At 39.0% G+C, this 19761-nt stretch overlaps 1 protein-coding gene across 1 annotated transcript in view; it reads right to left on the bottom strand.

Annotated features, from left to right (window-relative positions):
- Window positions 1-418: 418 nt before the first annotated feature.
- LOC130922448 (uncharacterized) overlaps window positions 419-19761 on the bottom strand; it is a 32636-nt gene continuing 13293 nt past the window's right edge. The window contains exons 6-12 of the mRNA XM_057847290.1: window positions 17855-17992; window positions 13243-13304; window positions 12827-13017; window positions 12337-12737; window positions 6052-6151; window positions 934-1123; window positions 419-856 (exon numbers count right to left, since the gene is read on the bottom strand). Coding sequence (XP_057703273.1) covers window positions 723-856; window positions 934-1123; window positions 6052-6151; window positions 12337-12737; window positions 12827-13017; window positions 13243-13304; window positions 17855-17992 — 1216 coding nt within the window. The 3' untranslated portion in view covers window positions 419-722. The remainder of the gene's footprint in view (window positions 857-933; window positions 1124-6051; window positions 6152-12336; window positions 12738-12826; window positions 13018-13242; window positions 13305-17854; window positions 17993-19761) is intronic.

The raw sequence follows: 19761 nt of genomic DNA, 5'->3' as shown, positions 1-19761 counted from the left end.
ACTGTTGTCTTTTTGCGATAATTTTTTTTTTTGCTGGGGGGGTCACCAAAACTTTTTGTCACCCTGGTCACCATGTAGGACCAAGTCATACAAAAGCGTAGCAGTATTATGGCTAAATGTTGTGCAATATTATAAAATTTAAATTATTTATTAATTTATATTTATTTTATTTTTATTTATTTATTTATTTATTTATTTATTTATTTATTTATTATTTATTTATTTATTTATTTATTTATTTATTCATTTAAATCACGAGTATGACTGCTTTGAGTCTTTGGTGTTTTTTCACCGAATATGTATTTGAACAAAAAGGAGATGCTGGATACTAAATGTTGTGTGGTGTTATATTTCTATTGATTGTAAAGCAGGACTTTCAATGGATTTTCATCAAACACAATTTTTTTTTTTTTTAATATATTTTTATTCTCAGGTACATTACAATTTTCTCAACTCATTCGCAATCATAATGGAGATTTTATGCTCTCGTTCTCACAGTCAAATTTAATGGTCATAGCTGCACTGCTGTTTGATTGTCCTTTCAATGTAGGTTGATTGGAAAAAAGAAGTTCCTCTGACTATTGAGCAAGCACACCAGAAAATTAACATCCTTATTATACCTTTTACATTCAAATCATGAATTCATTTTTGTAATGATATATGATTATGATACCCAGATGCATCTGCTCAAAATAAAACTTTATGAACATATGCGCACGTTTTTAATTTTCAGAAGTTGGCAAACGTTGATACGTAAATCTGGACATTTTGGCTTTGTACATGACAACAGCCATCATGCCAGCAACTGCAAGAAGACATCCAGCAATAAAGACGAGGTTCAGATTGAAATTCATCACTAGAGAGAAAAAGAAAAACAGTTTTAGACAGAGAAACAATACAAGTCGATACGAGTCATGTTTCGTATCATAGTACCTGTGGTTTTGTTACTCTCTGCTGATCTCTGAAGACGTAATGGCCCTTGAGAAACAAGGTGGTTTGCGCTTTGGATGACAGCCTCTCTCTTATAGTAATGGTGGTTCGATGTGGTGTTGATGCATCCCTTTGAGCACCGAGTGTATGGGTTCCCTGCCTCACACATCACGACTGAACAGCTGATATATACCTTGTAGGGGGAAAAAATGAAATAATTTACTGCAACAACAGTCAGAGACGAATTCCTCTACAGCAGGTACAGTGAATCTCAAAAGTGAGTACACCCCTTGAAATTTCTGCAGATATTTAAGTACATCTTTTCATGGGACAACACTGACAAAAAAATGACACTTTGACACAATGAAAAGTAGTTTGTGTACAGCTTATATAATTTAGGTAATTTATTTTCCTCTCAAATTAACTCAAAACATAGCCATTAATTTCTAAACCCCTGGCAACAAAAGTGAGTACACCGCATAGAAACTAGGTACATCTCTAAATGTCCAAATTGAGTACTGCTTGTCATTTTCCCTCTAAAATGTCATGTGACCTGTTACAGGAGTGCTGTCAGCATTGCTGCACAGATTGAAGAGGTGGGGGGTCAGCCTGTTCGTGCTCAGACCATACGCTGCACTCTACATCAAATTGGTGTGCATGGCTGTCACCCCAGGAGGAAGCCTCTTCTGAAGACGGTACATAAGAAAGCGCGCAAACAGTTTCCTGAAGACATGTCAACAAAGCACATGGATTACTGGAACCATGTCGTATGGTCCGATGAGACTGACAGGCTTTCTTGTGTACAGTCTTCAGAAGAGGCTTCCTCCTGGGGGGACAGCCGTGCACATCAATTTGATGTAGAGTGCAGCTGTTACAGATGGGGAGTAATTTATGATTTTGTTCAGGTATATGTTTGCTTTTCTTTTACTTTGTACTGGTTTATGTTGGTTTTCACCTGTATTTTTCCTTTGCAGCAGTTTCCAACTGTGTGACCACAGAGGGCCTCCACAACTGGAACCACTTCATCATCAGTTAATCATCCAATCATCTGTTCCTCCTTCCACTATAGAAGTTGAATTGTTTGCTCTGTTCAGGAGAGGCAGTGGCAGCTCTCCATTTGGTTGTGTTGGTTTGTTGAAGCCTGTTATGTTGTTGACTTTCGTTTTGTTTATGAAGTTTGCTTTCTGCCACTTGTTTACTAATGATTTCTTTTGTCTTTTTTTCTTTAGGTTGGGGCAGAGCACAGAGCTAGGAACTTTAGGTATACACCTGCAGGTATACATTTTGTCTCCCACCTCATGTAGGTATTAACTCTCTGTATTAGTCCATTAGATAGAGTGGCAACACAACCCATGTATTTTGGGGCACTATCGGTGCCTGCCACTGTAGTGATTTAGTTTGGGGTTTGTTTTGGGTTCTAGGTTTAGTAGGGGATTTTTTTGGAACTTTTTACTTGGTGGTTGCTGCATAGTGCAGGGGGTTGGGTAAATCTTTGTGTGCTCTGTGGTCATTGTTTTTTTTTTTCTTCTGTTAAATAAACTCTTTTAATTTGCAATTTTGATTTGTCACTACCTCCGCCTTTCACACCTGCCGTTTTATGTTGCGCTCGCGGCCCCTGACCACCGGGGGTATTCGTAACAGCAGCGTATGGTCTGAGCACTATCAGGCAGACCCCCCACCTCTTCAATTTCTGCAGCAATGCTGACAGCACTCTTGTAATGAGTCACATGACATTTTAGAGGGAAAATGAAAAGCAGTACTCAATTTGGACATTTAGGGATGTACATAGTTTCTATGCGGTGTACTCACTTTTGTTGCCAGGGGTTTAGAAATTAATGGCTATGTTTTGAGTTATTTTGAAGGGAAAATAAATTAACTCTATTAAATAAGCTGCACACAGACTACTTTTTATTGTGTCAAAGTGTAATTTTGTCAGTGCTGTCCCATGAAAAGATATACTTAAATATCTACAGAAATGCAAGGGGTGTACTCAATTTTGTGATACTTTTACTCTATACGACAAAGAAAGTTACACATTGTCTGACAATACGACATGACATTTCATAACAAATGATAATATGAGTAATACTAACAAATGATAGGGAAAAGTCCATTGTTAAAAATTTTTTTTAAAAACTTGAGCGACAATCGGATCAGTCCTTTTGCAAATGAGCAAGTTAATATCCTCCCCTTGTGCCGAACCATGGGCTGTACACATTGGAAAAATACAAGCAGACGGCAAGGTGTAAACAATAAATTCCTATGCCATTTTATCACGGCTTTGAGGAGAAAAATTCAGATGTTTACTGAAAAGGGTTCACTTTGTGAATTATTTTGAACACAAAAACAGAACAGCAATGACCAAAAACAGTGGTACCATAGACTTTATAATTGAATGGAGGGGTCACATCTGTGAGCCACTGCGCAACGCCTTCAAGTAGAGGGCCGTCCCACAGTTCGCTTAAGTTATTCGCAGTCGGCCGCAGTTAGTCAGCACATGCAGGGATCCAACGCCGGATTTAGGTTAAAAGGTACGAAAGCTGTACCGCATTCAAACAGGAAGGATTGTCCCAGGAGTGATTTGTTTGAGGATTTAAGGTGATTATATTTTTCGTACCATGCATATATTTTGAAATGTGAAAAAAAAATCGAAATTAGCCGCTACAGCATTGGCATTTTACTTCGCAATATTTTCGCAAAATAAATAATAACTGCACAGATTTTTTGCTTTTAACCAAGTATCAAAACTCTAACGTCTTTCTACGTCCATATCTATAAAGAATTCAGGGATTTAAGCGTTTATTCACAAGAATTTTCAACGGGAAAAGCTCTTTGCTTACATATGGCGGCCACTAGTTTCCTTACTGACTAGCCCCATAGTTCGCAATATTTGCGTAAAAGAAACGCTACCTGCACGTTTTTTGTTGTTGTTGCTTTTAACCAAGAATCAAGACTGTTTTATGTCTATATCTAAAAATAATTCAGAGATTTAAGCATTAATTCACAAGAATTTTCACTGGAAAAGCTGTTTTTGTATGGCGGCCGCCACATTGACATTCAGACTAGCATCGTACTTCGCAATATTTACGTAAAATAAATACCAACTGCACGTTTTTTTTTTTTTTTTTTTTTTGCTTTTACCAAGCATCGAGGCTGTTTTACATCGATATCGATAAAGAATTCAGGGATTTAAGCATTTATTCACAAGAATTTTCACCGGAAAAGCTCTGTTTACAGATGTTAATTGCATGTTGTTGTTTTTTTGCATTTAACCGAGAATCGAGACTGTTTTGCCTCCGTATCTATTAAAAAATGAGGGATTTAAGCATTTATTTAGAAGAATTTTCATTGGGAAAGCTCTGTTTACGTATGGCGGCTGCCACATTGACTGACAGACTCGCATCGTACTTCGACATATTTACGTAAAACAAATGGAAACTGCACTTTTTTTTTTGCTTTTAACCAAGAATCGAGACTGTTTTACATCCATATCGATAAAGAATTCAGGGATTTAAGCATTTATTCACAGGAATTTTCACCGGAAAAGCTCTGTTTACGTATGGCGGCCGCCACATTGACAGACTAGCATCGTACTTCGACATATTTACGTAAAATAAATAAAAACTGCAGTTTTTTTTTTGCTTTTAACTAAGAATCGAGACTGTTTTACTCGTTATCTATTAAGAAATCAGGCATTTAAGTATTTATTTACAAGAATTTTCACCGGAAAAGCTCTGTTTACATATGGCAGCCGCCACATTGGCTGACAGACTAACATTGTACTTCTACATATTGACGTAAAATAAATGCTAACTAGACGTTTTTTTTTTTTTTTTTTGCTTTTAACCAATAATCCAGACTGTTTTACGGCCATATCTATAAAGAATTTCGGGATTTAAGCATTTATTCACAAGAATTTTCACCGGAAAAGCTCTGTTTACATATTGCGACCACCTAATTGACTGACAGACTAGCATCGTACTTTGACATATTTATGTAAAATAAATGCTAACTACACGTTTTTTTTTGGTTTTTTTTGTGCTTTTAACCAAGAATCGAGACTGTTTTACGTCCATATCTGTTAAGAATTCGGGGATTTAAGCATTTATTCACAAGAATTTTCACCGGAAAAGCTCTGTTTACATATGGCGGCTGCCACACTGACTGACAGACTCACATCGTACTTTGACATATTTATGTAAAATAAATGCTAACTACACGTTTTTATTTTGTTTTGTTTTTTTGCTTTTGCTGTTTTACGTCCATATCTATAAAGAATTCAGGAATTCAAGCATTTATTCACAATTTTCAACGGAAAAAGCTCTTTGTCTGTGTTTCCACTCTGTCAGCTTTGACTGAGATAGGCCCCCTATGAATCGGCCCTGTGCCCCGTGTCCCGTCAATACATTATGAAGTCTATGGTGTTATCTCTACAGGTTAAACGTGCCTTAACGGGAAAATATTGTCTCTTCTTATGATAGAAGTTTCAGGATTAGAAAGGCAAAAATACAGTATGGCTGGTACACGCAGAGAGAGTTTACTGAAGGTAACATACGTATAGCTGCTCTGCCATTGCCTGTTGCCTAGCATTCCTGGTGTCCAATTGGCTAAGTGGGACCTCATCTGTATGTGTATATATGTGTAATCCAGCGTCCTCTTCATTCACCCCTCGTGTTCTGACAACTATACATGGGTGTAATAACTTTTATTCTTTATTCTTGTTTTTTTTTTACAATATCCACAACTCAGATTTTATGTTTATTGTGCAATATTTTAATTGTAACATGTATTTGTTACATGTTTTGATGCATTTTTATGCATTTTAAAGGATTTATGTCTGAATTTTGTGGAGCTTGGAAGGGCAGTCACACAGAAATCGTGTCTGTATTTACAAATTTTCAAGGTACGAAACTACTTCCAGAACCAATTAATTTCGCAAGTAGAGGTACCACCTTATGTATAATTATACGTTATTATCTGAAAATATATTTCTGCAACCTGAATAAAGGAACATATGTTGTAGCGTTACTGATATGTTTCTGGTAGTACAGTAGTATATATCTCTTGCTTGAACTTTTTTAGACTTATCAAAAACTCAGTATCTCAAAAATATAAACTCACTTGGTCATGCAAACCAATGAATTTGAAGGCCTCCATGCTGAACTTGAATTCATGTTGATCAGAAGTGTTGTACATCAAAACTGTTTGATCCACTGCACATCTAATCAGAGGACATAAAATGGTTTGGATCATGCATTACACTGGCATCTCATTCACAAATGCTGATTTATTTCTAGCTAGTAGAGGTGGGTAGTAACACATTTAATTGACTCGAGTAACTTTTTGAGAAAAATGTACTTCTAAGAGTAGTTTAATCAAGCCATACTTGTTGCTTTTGCTTGATTAGATGTGTAAAGAAGAATTTGGTGATTGGTGATGTTGACGTCTGTCATCCTGTACATTACCATGGTGAACAAGAAGGGGCTCAGAGCTGATCCCTGATGTAGTCCCACCCCACTTTGAACTCTTCCGTCACATCAACAGCAGACCTCACCACTGTCTTACAGTCCTTACACATGTCTTGCACCACTTGAACATACTTCTCTGCCACTCCAGACTTCCTCATACAAAGCCACAGTTCCTCTCTGGGCACTCTTCACTTGAAAATATAAGAAAGGCCTGTAATTGTCAACATGGGTCAACCTCAACCATGAAAGACAGAATGTGGGGGGAAAAAAACAGCAAATCACATTGTTTGATTTTTAAAGAACTTATTTGCAAATCATGGTGGAAAAAAAGTATTTGGTCAATACCAAAAGTTCATCTCAATACTTTGTTATGTACCCTTTGTTGGCAATAACGGAGGCCAAACGTTTTCTGTAACTTTTCACAAGCTTTTCACACACTGCTGCTGGTATTTTGGCCCATTCCTCCATGCAGATCTCCTCTAGAGCAGAACACGGACTTTCAACTCCCTCCACAGATTTTCTATGGGGTTGAGATCTGGAGACTGTCTAGGCCAATCCAGGACCTTGAAATGCTTCTCAAGATGCCACTCCTTTGTTGCCTTGGCTGTGTGTTTGGGATCATTGTCATGCTGAAAGACCCGGCCACGTCTCATCTTCAATGCCCTTGCTAATGGAAGGAGATTTTCACTCAAAATCTCTCGATACATGGCCCCATTAATTCTTTCCTTTACACCAGACATGTCCAAAGTCCGGCCCGGGGCCAAATGCGGCCCGTGGTCAAATTCCATCCGGCCCCCAGCCTCTGTCATAAAATTCAATAACGTCTGGCCCACACACAGACTTAATGAAATTGGTCAGCAGCACCGCTACCAGCATATGAAGTAGCTTACACACTAAATGCTGACCCTCATATACCCACTAAAAGGCAGCAGCACTCTAAGCAACATTACCCCTTGTGACCTTTTACTAACAATTTTCTAAAATGGCGATAATCAACAACAACAACAAAAAGAAAGTTGACTGCATTGGCCTATGCTTCAAGGATAGGTGGAAATTTGACTATTTCTTCACTAAAATATGCAACAACTGTGTCTGCCTCATTTGCAAAGAGACAGTCGCTGTTTTTTAAAGAGTTCAATGTGAGGCAATATTACCAAACAAGACACACTGACATGTACAACAAAATTACAGGGAAGATACACAGCGAGAAATTTAAGCAACTTGAAGTTTGCTCACAAGAGCCCGAGAGTCGAAAGAGAACGGCACACAGGCTAGTTGCGAGATTGTTGAAATTATTTTAAAAAATAGTAAAGCAAATGTGACACACAAAATGGCTTGCTAAAATTTGCCTAAATATATTCTATGTAAAGGACTTCAGCCAAAGTCGGCCCCCCACATTTTTACCACACCGAATCTGGCCCCCTTTGCAAAAAGTTTGGACACCCCTGCTTTACACAGATGAGTCGTCCTAGTCCCTTTGCAGAAAACAGCCCCAAAGCATGATGTTTCCACCCTCATGCTTCACAGCGTGTATGGCGTTCTTCGGATGCAATTCAGTATTCTTTCTCCTCCAAACACGAGAACCTGTGTTTCTACCCGGAAGTTCTATTTTGGTTTCATCTGACCATAACACATTCTCCCAGTCCTCCTCTGGATCATCCAAATGCTCTCTAGCGAACTGCAGACGGGCCTGGACGTGTACTGACTTCAGCAGGGTGACACGTCTGGCAGTGCAGGATTTAAGTCCCTGGCGACGCATTGTGTTACTGATAGTAGCCTTTGTTACTGTGGTCCCAGCTCTCTGTAGGTCATTCACTAGGTTCCCCCGTGTGGTTCTGGGATTTTTGCACACGGTTCTTATCATTTTGACGCCACAGGTTGAGATTTTGCATGGAGCCCCAGATCGAGGGAGATTATCAGTGGTCTTGTATGTCTTCCATTTTCTAATAATTGCTCCCACAGTTAATTTCTTTACACAAAGCGAAGAGTAAAGAGTTACAGAAAACGTTTGGCCTCAATTATTGCCAACAAAGGGTACATAACAAAGTATTGAGATGAACTTATGGTATTGACCAAATACTTATTTTCCACCATGATTTGCAAATAAATTCTTTAAAAATCAAACAATGTGATTTTGTGTTTTTTTCCACATTCTGGCTCTCATGGTTGAGGTTTACCCATGTTGACAATTACAGGCCTCTCTAATCTTTTCATGTAGGGGAACTTGCACAATTGGTGGTTGACTAAATACTTATTTGTCCCACTGTATCTGTTAATTTTCAGTTAGTTCCTGTTGATTTTGGGGTATTTTATGAGTCTCTTCAGGAAGTGACCTGGGAATCACCCAAATGAATAGGTAGTGACTCAAACTCAACAGAAAATGACCTGTAAATGCCCTGAAAATCCGACAGAATGACTGTGAACGCTCTGGTTTCGAATGAGCAAACGTTCCCAGTCTAAATGGATTGGGCGTCGAGCACCGTCATTGCAGCCTTAGAGTTAACGGAGATACAATTATGGTGGAAGATTTTGGTAGCAAATTGTTGGTTCTTTTTTTTTTTCAGACATTGACACCTTTTTATACCGATATCTCGATTGCTGGCAGGAGCATATCGATAACCTTTTGGGATGCAAAGTATCACAATACGTATATCACCATTTCGATATTTTTTCACAGCCCTACTTTCCCATATCTTCAGTGTGTGGCTCATCAGCTTTATTCCTCATTAGTTGCCACGTCTTCCTTGTTCTTAAAAATGTGCAACAGCACACTTCTCTTTCGTTCCTAAGGCATCTTCTCACTATCTAAGATCCAGTTGAACAACCCGGTCAGAAATTCTACTGCTACCTATCCTAGACACTTCCATACCTCCACGGGTATATCATCTGTACCTTGAGCCTTTCCACTCTTCATCTTTGCTACTTCCTGGTCCACAACAGTCACATTTTCTGCTCTTCGCTCCCTCTCATTTTCCTCTTTCATCAACTCTTCAAAGTATTCTTTCCATCGCTACTGGCATCTGTCAACACACTTCCATCCATATCCTTTACTACTTTAACCTGCTGCACGTCCTTCCCATCTCTGTCTTTTTGCCTTGCCAACCTGTATAGATCAGTCTCTCCCTCCTTAATGTCTAACCTATAACCCATGCAAGTCTTCGTAAGCCCCTTGTTTGGCCTTTGCTATTTCTAGTTTCACCTTACGCCGTAGTTCCCTCTACTCTTGTCTACTTTCTTCAGTCGCCTGTTCCACTTCTTCTGTAGTGAGAGCAGGGAACAGGTGGGGAGAAACTAAAAGTATGGAGGTTTGCCCCGGAAAGAAGGTAAATGAAGGTTAGCCATTGCAAAACTGTGTAATTGAGGAGGACCTGAGTCATGGGTGTCCAAACCTGTCCTCAAGGGCCGCTGTGGGTCCTGGTTTTTGTTCCTAGCAATCGAGCACAGACAGTTTAACCAATTAAGTTTGTGCCAAAACAAGCAGCACCTGACTGCAGTCAATTGATTACACATGTGAGACACCAGATTGGTGAAAAGATGTCGTCTTGTTTAGTAGGAACGAAATCCAGCACCCACTGCGGCCGTATGTGAAATAATTTGGATACCACTGACCTAAGTGGAAGAGTGAGGCAACAGGGAGAAGAGACCAAGAAGGTGGAGGAATTTAAATATTTAGGCTCAACAGTCCAGCGCAATGGAGTGTGTGGAAAAGAAGTGAAGAAACAGGCTGGAATGGGTGGAGAAACATGTCTGGTGTGATGTATGATAGAAGGGCTTCAGCTAAAATGAAAGGTCTATGTACGTAAATGTCTGGAGACAATGCCACTGAGGAAAAGACAGGAGGCAGAGCTGGAGGTGGCAAAGATGAAGATGCAGAGGTTCTCTTTGGGATTGACCAGGATGGATAGGATCAGGAATGAGCATATCAGAGGGACAGCGCATGTTAAAGGATTTGGAGATAAATTTAGAGAGGCCAGACTGAGATGGTTTGGGCATGCCCAGAGGAGAGAGAGTATATTGGTAAAAGATGCTGAGTTTCCATATGCCAGTCAGGAGGTCTAGAGGATGACCAAAGAGGAGGTTTATGGATGCAGTTAAAGAGGACATGAAGGTAGTTGGTGTGAGAGCATAGGGCAGGCTTAGATGGAAACAACTGTGGCGGCCCCTGAAGGGAAAAGCCGAAATAAAAACAATAAACGCTACTCTTACTGCACTACTTTGGGCTACACTAGAATCGTAACTTTGTTCCTCTTTATTCTACATATTAGATTCTGCTTCGTATTTGCCAGCGGTGCCCACAGACAATGGTTATACCAGATTCATCAATTTCACGTTGCAACAACAATCACACGACTCCATCATACCAATCAGACGTAACAATACAGTCACGTGACCACACACAAGCTTGCAGTCGGAAGTCCTAAGCATTGTAAGCACTTGATTGTTCTTTACACAGAATACTTGTAATTGTGTAAATTTTAGGGATGACTACAGTACATTTACTTGTGTAATGAGTAGAAGTAACGCTACTCTTACTTGTGTAAAGTTTTTGGCTACTCTACCCACCTTTGCTAGTTACACATGGAAAATTTGAGGTTTTCAAACTTAACTGTTAACAACTATTAGGAAAGGAATAGTCACTAGTAAAATCTATTTAAGGCAAATCAAAACTGTGCTCATTTATAATTTGATCCTGCATACGAAAATTTGAGGTTTTCAAACTTAACTGTTAACAACTATTAGGAAAGGAATAGTCACTAGTAAAATCTATTTAAGGCAAATCAAAACTGTGCTCATTTATAATTTGATCCTGCATACGAATTAGCTATAGTCCATCTAGTAAGTAGCTGAAATTCTGAGAGATATCTGAATGCGATATGTAATCTTATTTTGACTCGCCATTGGATTATGTAATTCATTCAACAATTTCCAAACAAAGTGGTCTCAAGAAGAAGCAAAGTCCAGATTTCATTAGCAATCCACCCAATTGATGAGCTAGAACACCTAGCAAAAAGTATGGAATCACCAGTCTATGACGAGCACTCACTCAGACATTTTATCATGGAGAACAAACTCAGATAAAAAGCTTGAAAAAAAAAAAAAAAAAGAATTTGTTGAAAAGCGCAACTCTTTAGCATTCAGAAAGACTAAAAGAAAAGAATTAAAAACATTGTGGTGGTAAGTAAATGTTACTTTTATAGAGCAAGTGCATGGAAATATATATGGAATCACTTCATTCTGAGGAAAAAAATCTGGAATCATGAGAAACAAACAAAGAAATAACAACACATCTCCAGTGTTTAGTAGCACCACCTCTGGCTTATAAAACAGCTTATAAGCAGTCTCTGAGGCATGGACTTTATGAGTATTCTTCATTAATTTGGTGCCAACTCTCTTTGATTGCAGTTGCCAGATCATCCTTGCAGGTTGGAGCTTTGCTGTGGACCATTTTTTTCAATTTCTACCACAGGTTTTCAATAGGGTTGAGATCTGGGCTATTTGCAGGCCATGCCATTAAGTGGATGAGTCTTTCTCCCCTAAATGGCACCAAATTGATGAAGAATTCTCATCAAGTCCATTCCTCAGAGACTGCAAGCTGTCATAAAGCCAGAAGCGATGCTAGTAAATACTCGAGATGTGTTTTGATTGTTGTTTCTTTGTTTGCTTCTCATTTCTCCATTTTTTCCCTCAGAATGGAGTGATTCTATATGCATTTCCCTGCACTTGCTCTATAAATGTAACATTTACTAACCACTACAATGTTTTTGGTTCATTTCTTTTAGTGTTTCTGAATGCTAAAGTGTTGCACTTTTGAACTAATTCATTATTTTTTTTAAGCTTTTTATCTGAGTTTGTTCTCCATGATAAAATGTCTGAATGAGTGCTCATCTGGGACTGGTGATTCCATACTTTTTGCTAGGGGTTGTAGGTGTAAGCTTACCCATTTTCAATGATAGAGTAAGTCGGCCGAACGTTAGGGTTGTCATATGGAGCAGCTCTGCACGATTCAACGAAAAGTTCTGTATTGTTGATGGAGGAGGAGGCTTCTATCTTCATGTAAATCCTCTTTCCTAGGTCATATTCTAGAGGGTATGAGTTTGGACTAATCCTGCTTTGGAATCGGTCATTCGGGTAGAACTCGAATTGATAGGTGAACCTGCCGAAACCCTTTTCCCAAACAATGAACGTCTCTCTGTGTGAGAGGAAAGTCTGGGTCACATTTCCTCGTTTCGGATACTGGCACTCAAAGTCCAATTCCAGTCTGTGTTTCCTGGTGATAAAGTCATCGGGGTCGTCTATAGTTGTTATTTCATTTTTGAAAATAAGGTATGTTTCGTCCTCCTGCAGAGCAAAAAAAGTTACTGATTCAGTTCTCAAAGCCCAAGTTCAAGGAGAATAAAAGGAAATGGTTAAATACATTTCGTTGTTACCTCCAGAAGAGTGCCACAAGAGTTAAGGGGGATGATTCCAACTACATGTGTGCTGTTGGAGTTTGTCTGGAGATTGCACAGAATGTTGCTGGCATCATTGACACGTAGGTTTTCCACATGGATCCCACTGAGTGACGCTTTCTCAACTTCTACTTTCATACTGGACTGATAGCACGTCACCTTGGCTTCAACTGAAAAGGATAGATACTGTATAATTTTCACCTCTTTGTTCCTACAATTTAGCCCTAAACTCAGGGGTGGAAAGTGATGATAATGATACTTAGTAACACTTTATTTGACAGTGGCGTCCTAAGACTGTCATAAAACCGTCATAATGATGACATGACACTGTCATGAGTATGGAACTGCATTCACGTTGTATGCTTCTAAATACTTTTCGCTAATTAATGACTCACCTGTCTTCTTGTTTACATTAATCAGCACACACCTCATTTCAGATTGATAGACTGGATTGGGCCTGCAGACAATTGGTGAGCGCATTAAAATAGTACTGATAATAAAGCCAAAATAATTACGATGACAGAAAATCTCAAATACTGTACTACACATAAAGGAACACTCAAGTCATGTTGATGATTTCTTTCTAAATACATAAAATGTTTGGAGATTGATGCTCAAAATGAGCTAAGACTGAGAAGAACTGAATGCCGAATGTCTGCTCTTGCTTTCCACCACAAAATAAGAACTTGATGCGCTGTCACTGGCTTTCCGCTCAGCACAATTGCAGCTTCTACATTTACTTCGCCATCAAGCTGTGCCCCCAAGTTACAGCCCTCAGTCCCCTAAATACATAATTTCGTGTAGCAGGGGCCGACATTGAATGCATTGTGGTTGGCTTCATTTCTGCCAAGGGTCCGCTGAAAAACATTACATCCGTGTAGCAGCGGGAAAAATGACAACTTCCGTCACCAAAATACATCCGGCCAAGTTCATATGTGTTTTACGTAATGTGGGCTTTGTGTAATTATGCACGGCATAGCAGATGGCGAGCCACGAGCAGCAAGGCAGGGAGCTCCTTCCTTTGACACTGTCCATCAGTAAATGCGTACAGTCAGCGAAGGGTCAGATAAATGTCAAGCGAACTGTTACTGACCGTACGCATTTACTTTTGGCAACTACTGCACGAGGAACCATAATTGCTTGCTTGCTTGCTTCCTGGGGTCGCTGCTAAACGCCGGCCGGCAGTTTCGCTCTCGGAAAGCCCTGCTGATGAAAGAGAGGCTTCCTCTTACATTTACAAAGCCTTGCTGCTGTGGTAAATGAGACGTGGAAACGATTTAAACCAAGTATAATCCACATTGTTGTAAAAAGCTATTGTAACAAGTAGACATTTATGTATACAAGAGACTTGGGCCAGTCTTATTTTTCCTGATTTTGAAGACTTATTAAATATAGTTAGCAATTGTTTTATTTCAGAATTGGCTGGCTGGTTAATAACACTCTTTCTTTGACCCAGTCAAATTATTTATTAAGGCTGACTTCCACTGGAGTGTCCCTTTAATTATTGGTCTTAAATTAGATCAATTTAGACATGTACTCTGTAGATTTTATAATATTAGCGGAGCAATATGTACAATAAGATTTGCACTTAGATTAGTCATTAAATATGATATTTCAAGAGACATTCAAGAAACGTACATATATTTTGGGTGGAAATACTTCTAAAATGGTTCTCATTAGTTTAGAGCAGACATGTCCAAAGGGGCCAAATGCGGCCCGTGGTCAAATTTCATCCGGCCCCCAGCCTCTGTCATAAAATCAATAGCGTCTGGCCCGCACACAGACTTAATAAATTGGTCAGCAGTACTGCTACCAGCATATGAAGTAGTTTGCACACTAAATGCTGCTCCTCATTTACCCACTAAAAGGCAGCAGCACTCTAAGCAACATCAACATACCCCGTGTGACCCTACCCTCCCAATTTTCTAAAATGGCAACAATCAACAACAAAAAATTTGACTGCGACGGCCAACGCTTCAAGGATAGGTGGAAATTGGGAAGATACGTAGTGACAAATTGAATCAACTTGAAGGTAGTTTAATTTTACGCAGCGGTATTTCACAAGAGCCCGAGAGTCGAAAGAAAACGCCACAAAGGCTAATTGCGAGATTGTTGAAATTATTAATTTAAAAAAATAATTAAGCAAATGTGCAGAGTGGCTTGCTAAAATTTGCATAAATATATTGTTCTACGTAAAGGAAGTCAGCCAAGGTCGGCCCCCCAGATTTTTACCACACCAAATCTGGCCCTCTTTGCAAAAAGTTTGGACACCCCCACTTTAGAGTTTTTCTCATTTTAAAAGTCAATTGTCAGCCCGTAAAAGTTGTTATTGTTTTGATTTTGTGTTTACATCAGATGTCCTGCCCATGTTCCACCAATCAGCCATTTACGAGATCAGTTCTTTGTCTCTGTCCAGGTTGCCAGAGCTCTGTTTAGGCTTTGTAAACTAATATTGGAGAAATAAGACAAATATATGAATATACAGTATGTCACAGTGCACTTGTACTAAAAGTACATTTACTAACACTACAAGAACGTGTACTTAATGTTATATTTGTAATTAATTAACTAATCTTCACACTTGTAGTACTGTAGAACTTGTACTACAAGTATGTGTACTTGTGTGGACTTGTACTACAAGTTAACCAACCTGCCCAGCAAAGCTAATTGCGTTTTGTAGTTTCTGATTGAAATGCAACATTGGTATGATAACGGAGCTTGATTCTCCATTGCCAAGCAGTTATCTCACTACCAAAATGGGAAGAAAGGAATTCTGTGAAGTTGGCCCCCCATCATACGCAAATTTATATCAAAATGATGTCAATGGTTTGTGCTACGTTTGTGCTTGTTTGTGCTGTAAAAACACACACACTGTAGGTGAAATGGAACACTGACTTTGTAGTAGCCCAGTAGTAGTACATAAACTATACAGCATGGGCATGTACTGGCACTGTGCACGCCTTGTTTGGAGAAAACGCGTGAGCATGACAAATTTGGACAGAAACGGCTGTTTTTGGATGGGAAAATATAAAAAAGATCAGCACCCCCTGCTGTGAGTAACTTCCAGCGCCCCTGGTGGCTTGAGATGTTAATTTCGAGTGATGACGTGACATGCCATTGGTTAGTGCTACGTTTGCGCTAGTTGTTGGGACACCCCTCTGTTATTGAGAGAGTTGGTACGCTCCGTCCGCCGCGACGCAGGGGTTGCGATTGACGTCATCACTCGAAATGAATATCTTAACTAATTCACTCCCAGCCATTTTTACCGGAGCAAGGCCCTTCACTCCCAGCTGTTTTACTGGATTTTGACTGATTTTGCAAGGCTCACAGAAAATTCTGTTCTATTCTGTTCTATTGCTATATACACATGGAACCCACCAAAAGAAAGATTAGACTCTCTTCTTTCAGCAGAAAATAAAAGTTAGTTCATACAGTATCTTATTCCATTCTTTAGAAATCAGCATTAGAAAATAGCTTAGTTTGTGCAATTTTCCAATTTCTAATGAAAAAACAGAGAAACTGAGCTTTTTGTGAAAGCATACATTTCAAACATAGCTTTGACTTGAACACAACTATTTTGTGCTTTAGTTACATCCCAAACATCTGAATAATGTTTTCCTTTTACAAAATAACATAAACAACAAGACAAATAGAGCTTTTGATCGCAAAGTAACAATTTCTTTACACATAACAAAACTATTGAACAGTTGAACTATTTGCGCACATAACAACGGGGAAGGCTCTCGGCTGCTCCCGGTTAAATGAGGTGGTTCCCAGTAATCTGCTGAGTCCGGATCAAGATCGGTCTCACTTTTTTCCATCATCTCCATCATCTTTATCGTTGGTTTCAACCTCGGGCTCAGGAGTAACGCAACATGAGCTCTGCAGAACGCGTGTGGAACCTGACGCTGTTGTGGCTGTCACCGTCTGTTTCATCAAGATAGATTTTTTTTTATCCTTCTTTGACGATGCTTTCGTTTTCTTTTCAAAACACTCCCTCCAGTGTCGTTTGCCTTTTTTCCCCCGATCGTTCTCCACATTTTTCTCAAATTCTCACACGTCTTCACAAGACCCCTTCAATTTCCATTTCCTGACTATTTTTCTTCACTTCCTTTCTTGGCCCGAGATGAGTTCTTACAAAATGCGCTACTGCCCTCCAGTGGCCAGTTTTATTGCTTTAAAATGAGTTTTGAGCGTTGTGCATTGCAGTTTAGAACCTAGAGATGCCTCTTGTCAAAAAAACAAACAAACATAAAACACGTATAAATATGTTTTCGGGACACTGAAACAATTAAAAATAGAACGTATTTATACGTTTTTGGGAGCAAATGACTTAATATCTAGAAAACGATAGCAGCACGAACGAAAATTTTTACATCACAACCTGGCACAAATGAATGGCACGATTGCGGTTCTGTGCCGCCGCAGATGGGGGGGGGGGGGGGGGGGGGGGTAGCGTGACGCCATCACTCGAAATAATATCTCAAAAGCGATAGCTGCATAAACGAAAATATTTACAGCAGAAAGTATAAACGATTGACACAATTTTTTTTGCCATTTTTAATCAAAATAGGGGGCTAGTTGACCTCAAATTGACCCATAAAATAATTGTAAATATCTCAAAAACGATAGCAGTTGAAACGAAACTTTTTACAGCACGAACGTAGCACAAACGATTGACATCATTTGTATGTAAATTTGCATCTGATGTGGGGTCAACTTCGCAGAAGTGAAAAAAGGGGATGTTGTGCGCTTCAATATTTTGATCCTGGTTACAGTACCATTTTTGGTCACCAATCTTACATATTGCTCCTTTAAAAATACGTGATGATGCCAGTATCTTTACCTCCTTAGTTTTCAGTTACTTACTGACCTGGGGTAATAGTGGGAATAATAGTATAATAATAGTTGGAATTGGAGATGGCAAAATAAGCCTAGGATGAATTACAATATATAAGAATTGCGTTTAAATATTTGCAAACATAACAGTTTCAAACAGAGACTAACCCTGATTCGACAGCAAAACACAGTGGGAAGTGTCCACCTATATCGCCAGGCTTCGGGATCCACCTTATGACGAACTCGTTGTGTGTGGTTCTGTGCTTATTGCTATTCCTTGGTCCACTCATAATGATGTCATGTATTCTGGATGATTACAAAAATGAAACAAACATTTTGTTGTTGTTACCCATGCTCAAAACAGAATGATTAGTCATTGACCTCATAATATATTGACAGGGCACGGGGCCGATTGATAGGGGGCCTGCATCGTTGGCGTGGCCGTCAAAGCCGACCGAGTGGAATCACAGACAAAGAGCTTTTTTCGTTGAAAATTCTGGTGAATAAATGCTTAAATCCCTGTATTCTTTATAGATATGGACGTAAAACAGTCTTGATTCTTGGTTAAGAGCAAAAAAACGTGCTCTTAGCAATTTTTTTACGTAAATATTGCGAACTATAATGCTAGTCAGTAAGCAAAGCGGCCGCCATATGTAAACAAAGAGCTTTTTCTGTTGAAAATTCTGGTAAATAAATGCTAAATCCCTGAATTCTTTATAGATATGGACGTAAAACAGTCTCGATTCTTGGTTAAAAGAAGGAAAAAAAAAAAAAGCAATAAAAAAAAGAAAAACAGGCAGTTAGTATTTATTTTTCGTAAATATGTCAAATGTGCTGCGAGTCTTCAAATGATTGTGGCGGCCCTCTTATTAGAACAAAGAGCTTTTTGCCTTGAAAATTCTTGTGAATAATGCTTAAATCCCTGAATTCTTAAAAGATATGGACATATAACAGTCTCCATTCCAGGCAAAAAACTAAGCAGTTAGCAGTTGTTCCACGTAAATATTGTGAAGTATAAGGCCAATGCTGTTGCGACTAATTTCTCCCATTGATTTTTCACAACGTTTCAAAATGCATGCATTGTAGGAAAATTATAATAATTACCTTGAATCCTTGAACAAATCTCTCCTGAGACAATCCTTCCTGTTTGTATGCAGTACAGCTTTCATAGTTTTCAACCTAAATCCGGCGTTAGATCGCTGCATGTGACCGACTGTTAACAAATGAATCTGAGTGTAGGATGGCCCCCTTCAGGAAAGTGTGACGCAGTGAATAGGGAATATGTCATGTCAATATATTATGAAGTCTCTGGATTAGTCAGGACATTTCATTTTTATCGCATAAATGACAAATATATACAATAAATAACTGGGATTATTTCAGAATTCTTAGCATAAAATGTATGCCAATGATCTCTAATGATCTAAATAAAATTATTCTCCCAGTGTGCAACACCTGATATTTAACCTGCTGGAATAATGATGTTTGTGTCAGAATCCGTGTTGCTGTTGACCTACAGGACTGTGTTTGTGTGTGTTTGGATTAGCTTTATTTCATGTACTGAAATCTGGAGTTCTCTGTATTCCCAATGAAATTCTATGATCAGTCGGTTTCTCTCAATCCCAGCACCGCATTATAAGGCGCTTTCAATGAATGGCCTATGTTAAAACTTTTATCATATACAGTATAAGGCGCACCGCATTCTAAGGTGCATAGAATAGACTAGTGTTTTTCAACCTTTTCTGAGTCACGGCACATTTTTACATTGGAAAAATCTCGCAGCACACCACAAACCAAAAATGTCCCAAACTTACTTACTGAACAGTATATTTGATTATAAAATAATTTCTCAGGATTTATACTTACTCAGTGTGACTTCAGCCTGTTTAGATGAACACAAAGCCGATATCCTGGCAGGAATCTTCTTTACCAGCTCTCAGTCTCTCTTCGTTTTTATTTTTTTTAATATAGCAGTTAGGCTTGAAAAGCTTAGAATTATGAGACAGGGGGACTTTGGCAATGCCTTGTGAAAAAATGCAATATTGGACAATTTCTCGCGGCACACCTGACAATCT

Source organism: Corythoichthys intestinalis, chromosome 1 (assembly GCF_030265065.1).
Source record: "Corythoichthys intestinalis isolate RoL2023-P3 chromosome 1, ASM3026506v1, whole genome shotgun sequence".
Taxonomy (NCBI): domain Eukaryota; kingdom Metazoa; phylum Chordata; class Actinopteri; order Syngnathiformes; family Syngnathidae; genus Corythoichthys; species Corythoichthys intestinalis.
The sequence above is the reverse complement of the archived record's forward strand: the minus strand, read 5'-3'. Positions and strand labels throughout refer to the sequence as shown.